This window comes from Carya illinoinensis, chromosome 12, assembly GCF_018687715.1.
Source record: "Carya illinoinensis cultivar Pawnee chromosome 12, C.illinoinensisPawnee_v1, whole genome shotgun sequence".
In the NCBI taxonomy this organism is placed as follows: Eukaryota; Viridiplantae; Streptophyta; class Magnoliopsida; order Fagales; family Juglandaceae; genus Carya; species Carya illinoinensis.
The window spans coordinates 22,365,511-22,377,519 of NC_056763.1; the positions used below are offsets into that span (position 1 = coordinate 22,365,511).

General features: G+C 35.2%; 1 protein-coding gene across 1 annotated transcript; it reads right to left on the minus strand.

The window, feature by feature from the left end:
- LOC122290457 (pentatricopeptide repeat-containing protein At1g77360, mitochondrial-like) lies at positions 1 to 1,815 on the minus strand. The gene has a single exon (XM_043098183.1). The coding sequence runs from the start codon at positions 1,585 to 1,587 to the stop codon at positions 112 to 114; it is 1,476 nt and encodes a 491-aa protein (XP_042954117.1). The 5' UTR covers positions 1,588 to 1,815; the 3' UTR covers positions 1 to 111.
- Between the last annotated feature and the right edge of the window lie 10,194 nt (positions 1,816 to 12,009).

Sequence of the window (12,009 nt, forward strand, 5' to 3'; positions counted from 1 at the left end):
AAAAGAAAAAACGGTTTGCATCAGGGACTTCCAATTTTTGAAACACTAATCCAAATTATAAAAATGTTACAGTTATATGCCAGATCAAAACAAAAATTTACACCATGAATCCTAGTGTCCTTTCCACCTCCTTGAAAGACTATCAAATTTGTCCCTCGCAGCTCTATCCTCCTTCTTATAGAAAGCATTCTTCAATTTTTCCATTGTTGTCTCATATATTCTTACTCTTCTGTCAAGCATATCATCAGCAAACCTCCTGGTCTCCGACAATCTACCTAAGTTACAAAGACCAAGGAGCAAAGCATTTGCACTCTCATCAAGATGCTTGACATTGTTCTCAATCATGTAGTTCCAAATCTCAATGGCTGTTTCAGGGTCATAGCCTTCAAACAACATAGCGATGGCTGTTGCGCAATTAGAATGCGTAGGTGACCATTCATTTTTAATCATCTCGACAAAGAATTTACGCACCTCATGAACTTTATTGTTTCTAATCAGGCATTTAAATATCATGTTATAACTTAAACTATCAGGAAAGACACCATCAAAGGGCATCTCATCCAGGAGCCGAAGCGCATTATCGATATCATTGTTGTTGCAGAGAAAACCAATCATCTTATTATACATGATCAACTTGGGCACCGAACCACTTCCAACCATAATATCCCACAATGGCATTGCGTGGCGTGAATCTTTTAGCTCAATAAGAATGTCGAGAGCATTGGAAAAGAATTTCAAACCTGGCAAACATTTATTTTCCTTCATAACTTGAAGAAACTTGATGGCCTCTTCGAACTGCGCCTCCCGCAAAAGCATGTTCAAGAATGCCTCATAAGTTGACATATACTGCGGGCTCCAACCGAGGCGGATCACCATTTCCTCAAAGGTGCGCTTGGCTTGTGCTACATCGCCTTCCTTCCGCCAACCTTCCAATAAAATGGCGAACGTGTCCCCATCTGGGGGAATCTTCACTTTGATCCTATCGAAGAACTCCAATGCCTTCACCGTTTGATTTTCCTCGCGGCAAATCACGCTCAACAGCAGGTTCACCGCAAGGACATCTGCTGGAATTCCGTACCTATCCATCACATCAAAGCTCATCCCGGCCTCGTTAAATCTCCGGACCATGCAATAACTCCCAAAGACGGACTCGAATGTGGCCATCGAGACCATTGCTTCCTCCTTCATGGACCGCACCGCGTCCCACATGGGGTCGAACAGCTGATTCTTGCCAAGCAAGTCGACCATGAGGTTCCACGCATCAGCGGAGTGCTTCTGAGCCCGACCGGCCCACCGGAAGAACTTCACAGCAGAGGAAGGATAATGGTAGGAAAATTTAAGGACTTCCTGAACGATTTCCGTCGAGGGAGAGATTCCGGTGGAGGAGAGTGCAGATTCGATGTCATGGGGAGAGACACGGGTGAGGATTTCGCAAATTGTTCTGGCGGCGGAGGAAATTTCCTGTGCGTCGAGGTGGGATGGGAATTGGTGAATAGGAAGAAGTGGTTTTAGGGGCGAAGTTGAATTTATCGGGATTTGTGATAAGGATGAAGAAGAGGTATTGGGGTTCACAGCCATAGCCTCCATTTGATGTCAAAGGAGGAAACGGTTTAATAACCCTAGAATCAAATTCAATGTATAATTTACAAACAAGCAAACAAAAATGGAGAAGAAAGAAAGGGAAGGGAATCGTAAACGGAGAACCTTGGAGGCGAGAGTACAATGATGTTGGATTCAGCTGCAGGAATGACCGGAGATTCCAACTGAAATGACTGAGGTTTTCCGAAGAGATGAACACGTACGAAGGAATAATGCGTACTCGCCAACGGTTATTGTCGGCCCATTTAGATGGGCTGGGCTGGGCTATTTAAAGAATGAACATACAACTAAGAGAATAGTAAGCCGAAGGGAAAACAAAACACACAAATTTCATTTCTTTATTATTTTTTAGATTTGTCATGAATCCAATATGAATAAGTCTTCGGAGCATCCACTGTTTGGGAGAAACCATCGCACTCATGACGTGTGGATCGGGTTCACCAAACATTGAATCGGTTTCCATCAATACGTCTCACCTACTCCGAAATCTCACCCCCCACTCATCTCCCATACTCTCTTAGCCCTAAGAGCCCTTCGTCCCTTCGTCTTCTTCAAAGGCCATCGAGTTTCACTCTCACCCCCTAAGCATCTCCCACTCTCTATAACCTGCCCTCCCAAAGAGAAGACGAAGGCCATCAAAGCCATTCCGTAGCGTCTAACTCATCTGGGCATCGAAGCCCATCGCAGCATCCCTCAGTCCCGAAGGTCGGTCCATTCAAATGTAGGAGGCGAATCATCCCTCAGTCCCGAACCCCTTATTCTCTCATTCCCCAAGCCCTCAGTCCCGAAGCCCTAATAGCACCGAGGCGAAGAGATCTGCGTGAGGGAATTTCTGATTCTAGAGTTTAAATTTGTTTATTTCTTTATGGATTGTGGTGATTTGTTTACATTTCTTGTGTTATAGCTATGGTTCTGCGTTATGATGATTTGTTTTGATTTCCTGTGTTATAGCTATGGTGATGCGCTTTGCTATGGTGATTTGTTTAAATTTCCTGTGTTATAGCTATAGTTCTGCGCTATGCTATGGTGATTTGTTTAAATTTCTTGTGTTATAACTATGATTTTGCGTTATGGTGTAAAATCTTGCATCCTGATTATTTATTCCAAGTTGCATTGTGATTATTTATTCCAATTTGCATTCTACTTGCCACAGTTATTTGAAGTTAAATTGTTGTATGGTGCACTGATCCCTCATAACAATATTACCTATGTATGAAGTTAAAGTGTTGATATGGAAATGATTGAAATGTAAAGTTGAGAAAAACAGGGGAATTTGAGAAAGAAGTTCGAGTTGTTTCCTGTTTACTAATCTTTGTTAGTAAATTCCTGTTTTTACTAATCTGTTTTAGTACTAATCTGTGCTAGTAAATTCCTGTTTTTAGTAAGCTGTTTTAGTACTAATCTGTGTTAGTAAATTTCTATTTTTACTAATCTATTTTAGTACTAATTTGTGTTAGTAAATTCCTATTTTTACTAGACTGTTTTAGTAGTAATCTGTGTTAGTAAATTTATGTCGATAGTAAGCTGTTTTAGTACTAAACTAATCTGTGTTAGTAAATTCCTGTTTTACTAATCTGTTTTAGTAGTAATCTATGTTAGTAAATTCTTGTTTTTACTAATCTGTTTTAGTAGTAATCTGTGTTAGTAAATTCCTGTTTTTACTAATCTGTTTTAGTATGTATCTGTGTTAGTAAATTTCTATTTTTAGTACACTGTTTTAGTACTAAACTAATCTGTGTTAGTAAATTCATGTTTTTACTAATCTGTTGTAGTACTAATATGTGTTAGTAAATTCTTGTTTTAGTAACTTCATGTTTATACTAATCTGAACTTCTGTGCAGTGTCTTTTTAATCAGTCATGGCTTCTACACAATCATCATCGTCTGTAATTGATGAATTTGTGTTGGAAACACCAAGTTGTTGGTGTGGTTTGAAAGCACCCCTAATGACATCGCACACTATAAAAAATCCGAGAAGGAAATTTTTCACCTGCCCAAACTATAAGACGGTAAAACAAGTTATTTTATCTTAATTAGTATAGTGAGTTTCATTTTAATTAAATGTTCTTATTGTGTGTAGCTTGAAACTAGGAAATGTGAATTTTTCATTTGGGCAGATATATTTCACCTGGTAGAGGAGAACATTCATAGAAGAGAGAGTCAAGTTTGGAATATGTTGGATGACGTATTGGTGCGCGAGAAAGAGGTTCGTAAAAAGAAAGATAAAGTGCGAGAGCGAGAAACAAGTCTTCATAGGGAAAATCATAAATTATTATGTTTGTATTGGATTGTGATTTTTGTAATTATTTGGGCTTAGTTTGGATAGTTTGGTAACTCTAATACCAAACTGACTTTTTGTTAGAATGTAACTGTTGGTAGAATGTAGTGTGGAAGTCCAACGTACTGTGATGTGCAGAAATATCTTGGACCTGTCTCAAGTGTATTGTAATGTAAATTGCAAGCTCTCTATAAATATCAAAATTCCTGTTTTGTAATTACCGGTCTTGAGACTACAAACTGTAACTGTTGTTGGTTGTTGGTTGTTGGTAGAATGTAAATAAAATTTAAGCAAACCTGATTTTACATTCCAAGAGTTCTCTTTACCAAAAAATTACAATTACAAAACTTTACATTAAGCATTAAAATAGACAGCCAGCCTACAATTGCAATTCAATGTTCAAAAACTGCACCCCATGTAATTACATATTCCTAATTTTGATTTCCCTGATTTTACATATCAAATGTCCAAGAGTTCTTTTTACCAAAAAATAATAATTACAAAACTTTACATTGATTATCGAATCCTACAGCCTTGAATTACAATTCAGGTGTACAAAAATGCTAAGAATGTAATTACATCTTCATCAAAAGGAAGTGGAAGTGCAGGTGCAAGAAACTGGGCATTTCAAATCAGTGCAATCTTTGCTCCAGATTTCAGCACTAATTGCTCCAGATTTACAGCCTTCTTTATTTATCACCCCTGAAACTATAAATGCATCCCGTTAGACACAATTTAGGTGCAGGAAACTTGAAATGGTAATTGTGCAATTAATGTATTGCGTAAGAATTAATTGCTACAAATACAGGTTGAACAATTAAATGCCCATTTCTGAGTCCTCATTTTTAAGCATGCGTGTTAGATGTGTATTTTATACTTGAGCATTTCAACATTTTTATGGTAATAAAAATTAAAGCCAGCCACGACATACACATGCAATTTAAGTACAAGCATCTCTAACAAGATGTCTTTTCTCTAACCTCATTTGACGGCTGGGTTGATTGTGTAAGAATGCTGATTTGCGTTCTAACACCAACTCCATCATCAACTTGGGGTTCTTGAGATCTCGATGTATCTTCAATTGTATTGCATCTGCATCCCCCAAAATTTTCCTGCATGTCTATGTTCGAAAACAAAAGTGAGCATATATTAGAATTAGAATATTCAAAAACAAGATTAGGCATATCTCAAATTTTGTAATTACCGGTTTTTTCCTCTTTGTTGCCATCTTTTCTACAAGTGGAACCTTCCTCTTACTTGGGGGTCTCCCTTTCCCTCGGACCACGATGGGGTTTAATATTTTCTTACCATTCTCCAAGACCACCTTTGGTTGTGCCTTCGTTTGCTCACATGTCGACTCTAGTGTTGAACCTTCACATTTTGTCTCAAAGTCATTAACAACACGCAGGAATGCACTGACTTTTTCATTATCTAAAGAAATTTTGGTTGGCAATTGTGAACATCTTTTAACCACAAGCTCATAATTCCTGGTATTTGATCTGTCCCGCTAGTCATCGTAACTACTTCTAAGTAAAGTGTATCTTCTCTTAATGTCTTTTCTCCAGCGATCTAAGACATATACATCAGGCAACACATTAATTTTCTTCAACTGACAAACTCTAAGTGCATGCCTACATAGAATCCCTCTCGTCTCAAACAGTGCACGTGTGCATTTTACCTCTACCTCCACCTCGTTATAGTAAACAGAGTATTGGACTGTTTTAATGTGGTCATCAATAGATATTTCATCCAAGACATCATATTTTAAAATGCACCCGTGTGTGCTTACCAACCAACAATTGCAACACATTAGGCTCAGCAACTCTCCTTGGACCTCTTTGAACTTTGCATTTGTATATAAGTTTTAAAATTGCTTCTCGATGTTTAAATGAGACAAGCAGGGAATAGTTTGGTTGGTAGAATTGAAATCCGCAATTGTCTCTACCTCGACCTTCTTTCTAAGGGCGTTATCAAACTGGTCCACAAATTCTTTCAACATTGTTCCAGAATAGACATACCCATCGAAAAAAGCATTCATGCTTTCAGACCTTTGAGTCGTGCTCATACCAACCTAAAATACACCCTTCAAGTAAGCTGGAACCCAAGAAGACCTTTTCTCATATAAGGATTGAAGCCATTTATTGCCGACCAAATCATAGTTCGCAAGTAGTTGATCCAAACTTTCCTCAAATTATGTAGTGGTCTGTGAGTCATATAATACAATTTGAATGTCAGTCTTCAACCTCGCATTGAATTTGGCATGAGATCCTAACTTTTCTGGAAGTTTGCAAATAATATGCCATAAACAATATCTCTATCGAGTTTGGGAGAATACACATGCAATAGCATTCTTCATTGCCCAATCTTGATCGGTTATGATAGCTTTGGGTGCCTTACCATTCATGCAATCCAGCCACATTCGAAACAACCAGATAAAAGTATTTGTGTCCTCATTTGAAAGCAACCCCGCTCCTAATAATATGGACTGCCCATGATGGTTAACACCAACGAATGGGGCAAAAGGCATCCCGTACCTATTTGTTAGGTACGTTGTATCAAAAGTTACAACGGCGCCAAAATATTCATAGGCCGCTCGACTCTGAGCATCAGCCCCAAATACGTTCCGTAACCTTCCATCATCATCCACGTCCATATTAGAAACAAAACCATCATTCTAATCTCTCATTTTTTGAAAATACTGATTAAGGGTGTCGCCACCTCCTTTGCCCAACCTCAAATGTTGCGCCTTATCAATAAAATTCCGATAATCTTTCTCTTGAGATTCAAGATTGTCAAAACCCCACGCATCAACGACAAGCGAATAATAATTTTTGCTCATTCGTATACTTGCTCTATCATTAAGCTCAAGAATCCTTTGACTGTATTCATCAAGACACTTGTGAGATCGCAAAAGTCTTGCTTCTTGGGACTCACAGTGATGTGGTTGTGCACATTTACAACAATGGTGAATACCCATTTCTCATTCTTATTCAAGGTCGCATTTACCCTCGCCTTACAATCTGTTTTGGTTGTTGGTCGTGACCTCGAGATATTGTTACCCTTAGGTTGGTACTTCCCGCCACGGAAATAACCAAATGTCACATACACATGTCTTTCTTCATCATCTCTCTTAGTCCTAAATGACCGTACACCAAAACCCTATTACTTGGCATATTGCTTGTAGTAGGTCATAACCTCTTTTGCACTGTCAAATTCCATACCTGACTTTGGTGCTTCAACTTGTACCTCATCATCCAAAACAACAGCAGTACCTTCTAAATTTCTTCTTCATCTATATCTTCATTTATGTCGAAGAGCATTTCTAAAAAAATAAACATATGGAGTGATTAGTATTGTTTAGAAATTAGCGGAAAATCTAAGCAAACAAAACTCTAATACCATCGGCGTCATGCAAACTTTCATCAGTCATCATGAATGGACTTCCAACATTTTGTTCAAATTTTGCACTAGTACGCACAGTTGACGCCGACGGCACTTCTTGACTCAGGTCGTCTGGATTACTTGGTGGCGGGGAACGTATATATGGTGGCATCTGCTCAAACAAACACATTGTTAGGCAAAATACTCTAAACTTTATAAAATGTAGATGTATGAAATTTAAAAATTCAAATAAATGAACTTGAAATGAATCATCAAATGGGTTAAACTCTATCGGATTGTGTGACGTAGGGTATGGCATCTTTATAGAAAGTAGAAGTAGAACCCAGCTACCTATCATAAAGCAAGTAAATTTGTTAAAAAAAATAATCCCATTCAATCAAGAAAAGACCATAAAAAAACCCACAACCTTAATCAAGAAAAGACAAAAAAAAACATGTATGGCCCATCTGAACTTTCATTTCCTTCATCTTTCTCCCTTTCTCTTTCTCACACACACACATTTTGATGTATGGCCCGTTAATATATATATATATATAAGCACTTTTTGATGGGATAGGCTAGCTGAAGCCAAAGAACTATATAAGATGCCTTTAATTACAAAATTGTGCATTATCATCTGTTTAGTGTGCATTATTATAAAAAAGTTTAAGTTGTCTTGTAGAGAGTTCTCAAAATAAAGGGTTCCTTGTGGGTGGAACCCAAGAACAATTACTTCATCTGTCCTTATTAAAGCACACATTTTTCCAAATTAAAATGGCCTTGAATCGTTTTATTTACTCTTGAACATTAATCTGTTGTAAAAACTTTCAAACTTATGGTGTAAATAATATTGGATGCAGAACCAAATATTTATTTATCCAGCTCATATTAAATCTGTTGCATGTGTGAATGCCATATAAGGGAAGACACCACACCACAAATCAAGCAAATCAAGATCAAGCTCACAAGACCTGATTTAAGGCTGAAAATGTGCATGTAACAGCAGCCAAATACTCTGTAACAGCTACATATTTATCGACTAAATGCTTAGTAATTGTAGGCTTAAGTTTAGCATTCCAACTTAAAATAGAATATGAGTTTAGCATTCCTTCTTAAAATAGAATATGTACACTTGTATATATTTTGATAAAATCAATTATAATAAGTGTGGTGTTTTTCACTCGACATAAATAAGAAATTTCTATGTGATATTTTTCACTCGACAAGAAGTTGAACTCTGTGTTCATATTCTATTTACCATTCATTTTTTAAACTTCATCATGCCATTCATTTATGTCAAAGAGTTTCCTGTTTTTTGCACGGTTTCATTACATCTACCCATTGAAGAAAGTTTAGGAAGTGCTCTTCAGGGGCCTAACAGAGAAATCCAACAACAGGCCATCATGTAATGTGCGTGCTGCAGAAATCCATTGCCCGTATACAAGCTAAAATGCAGTCAGTATCCCCGTGCGAAATCAGCAAAGGAAACAACAAACTAAAGGTAAAAAATAAACAAAATCGGAACCTTTCCATCAAGAATAACAAGTTCAGAAAAATAAAAACACAAAATAATTTTTTCTCCATGCCCTAAAACCCGCAACATCCATCCCATTAAACCCTAGATTCACCTATCTCAATACACAATATCAAAGTTCTATATGGAAGAAAAAATGGACCTTAGACTCTTAACTAACGGCGAGAGTAGGGGCGCTGGCGAAACCCTCCTCCACCAGAGCACTGTCGCTGGATGCACACAATTACTAATCTGTTCAACAAGCTTGCAGGGAGCAGAGGCGTTGGCCAGATGGACGATCGTCTTTCGATGGCGCTGACGAGAGAGCCAGCGTCGACTGGTGGAGCTAGGTACGTCGTACCTGGCACGGATTGCTGTCGAGGGAGGAGGGTAGCAATTTCGTAGGGTGATTTCGAATGCCAAGAAACAGACTTTCAAAACCCATCAAAACGCACATTTTGGATTTTTTTTTTTAAATTATTTACTACAGTAGCATTCACGTAGTGAGTGCACTGAGTGCACTACTACAGTGGATGCTCCGTAGAACTACTCATCCAATATTCATGTACATAAAATTTGGAAGACATTACAGGGTAGTGAATTCAACCATAAAGAGTGATAAAAAAAAAAGTAGTTTTTTTCTCCTTTTAAAGAAGAATGATGGTACTTCCAATTTTATTTATAATCCTCATTTCGGCAAATTAATACTTTAAAAAAAAAAAAGAACTTGGAGATTACAAAAATTTCAAAACAAGAATAACTATATCAGTATAATGTGTTAATTACAATCATAGTCTATACTCAATGAACAAAGTTAGAAGCTACAAAACCATCTAATGATGGTACTTAAGGTTGTATTTGGGTAGTTGAGTAATCTAAGATCAATTCGTTACTATTCATTATTTTATCATTACTTTTAATTATTTTTTATTATTAACTACAATTTAATATTTTATTATTACTTTTTTACTACTATTCACATATCGTCTGAAATCAATTTAGTATCCAAACACACCCTAAATCGAGATAATCTCAAAAAGTCTATCCTTATATACTACCCAAAGCCAATGATGACACTTAAATAGCTAAAGAATAAGTAGTTGAAACACCAAACACCCTCCTTTTTATTTTTTTTGCAATATGAAGAAGTTTTACAACTCTTAGAGCTTCTTCTCATTAACACAAAGCTATACATTGCCCCTCCGTTGTAAACTTTTTATTTTTATGAACTCGATCAGTTGTTGATAATTTATGTTGTGAAGGGACAAGTGCATGGATAAAGACACTTGGTAGGTGTACGTGTTATATTCTTGTAAGAGTAAAGCTATTATGTCTCTTATACCTCATTTGGATATACAGTTTACATGAAATGAGATATTTTGAATAGTAATAAAATTTTTTAGTTAAGATGAAATGAAATAGTTTGTACAAAAAATATGTGTTTGGATAATAACATGAGATGAGATAGTTTTTAATTTTTATAATTTGAAAAATGTGTGAGTCCCACTTTTTTATAAAAGGCCGAATTGTGCACTGTTCACGAACAGTTTAATATTGTCAATTTTTACTATTCATTACTGTTTATTTAAGTGGATGTTTTTAAAATTTAGAGATGAAATATTATAGTGTGTTTGGATAGGGATCAAAAAAATGTTGTACGGTACAGATGAGATGAAAAATGTAATGCTATGTGACTTATTTAAAAAATTTTAAACACAAACATAAAAAAGTAGAGAAAATCTAGGGTTTTAGCTTTCTTTTTCTTTTTTTTTTTTTAATTTTTGAACACCATTTTGTTTTGAATATATATATATATTTTTAATAAACCACGTTATGTCACATTAAGGATCAATGTGAATGGTATAAATTAGGGGGCATATATAGCAGCATTACGTACTCTTCTTTAATTGTAAAGTTGTAGTGAAAAATGAATCGCATTTGGCCAATCCAGTTGGGTCAATACTTTACAAATTAACTTGATCTCTATCTAGCTAATGTTGCATTTAGACAAAGAACATATAATGTGCTAAAATGTCTAGTTATGCTGAAATGTCTAGCTATCGCCCTATCATGTGCAGTGGCGGAACAATAAAGGGCTTGGGGGCATGAAAAATATATATATATATATATATATACATATATATTAGTTTTTTATTATTTAATAGGATGATATTAATCTCTTCTTGTGTTGGCCCCTCTCTAAAAAATTATCTTGGCCTCTTTTATAAAATTATTTTGATCTTATAGGTTAATTACTTATAAGTCCAATTTAAAAAATTTTAATTCAATTTGAAAATAAAATAAATAAAATAGATTTTATATAAAATAAAATTATCTAATAACATGATGACACATTTTCACTAATAATAATAATAATAATAATAATAATAATAAAGTTGAATGGTTTTGAATAGGCATGACACCTCTTTTCTTCTCTTCTGCCATCTGCATGAAGTTTTATTGATAAGAAAAAAGTCTTTTCCTTACAATTTACCAAAAGGCCAAAAAGACTTTTTAAATCTATCTTCTGCTGCTCTGCAGCTCTTCTAGAGACTATAGGCCAACAGTTACATGCATAGGTTTAAGTTTGACTTTTCTCTTTTTATTTTTCATTCTTTTTTTGTCGATTTTCTTCTTCTTTCATATATATATATATATATATATAATTGTATTGAACTATTGATGTAGTATTATTTAGATTTATTTATTTATATTTCCCCTTCTTTCATATGTTGATGCAGTTGTATTTTTGTTTAGAATTTTTTTTTTTTTGAAATAGATTGATTACTACTTGGTTTGGCTTATATATGATTATCTCTATTGAATGGTTATTTATTTTGTGCTTAAAGATTAAATTTAAATTCATGGTTCATGAGTTATTGAATTCATATATATCTAACTTTATTTTATATGTTTAAATTTGATTTTAAATTTAAGTTCATAAATTATGTCTAAATTAAAAACTATCGACTATTTTTCAAAAGAAAAGAAGTTCATATTCCAAAAAATTCTTCTAAAATTTCAAAGGTTGAATTTAAGGAAAATCTTAATCTTAGCTCTCCAATTATGGAGTCTGAAGAGATTCATTTTACATTTTCAATACTTGATTCTAAAGAAATTGATATATCTTCTTTACAACTTGACTCATGATTACATTCTCCTATATAGGACTATCCAGTCAATCAACGTGATGAAATAAAAAAAAAATTACTTAAAAATGAATCCATATCAAATACGTC

Excerpts from the sequence above, each read along its gene's own strand:
- LOC122290457 (XM_043098183.1), bottom strand. The coding sequence starts at position 1,587 with ATGGAGGCTATGGCTGTGAACCCCAATACCTCTTCTTCATCCTTATCA.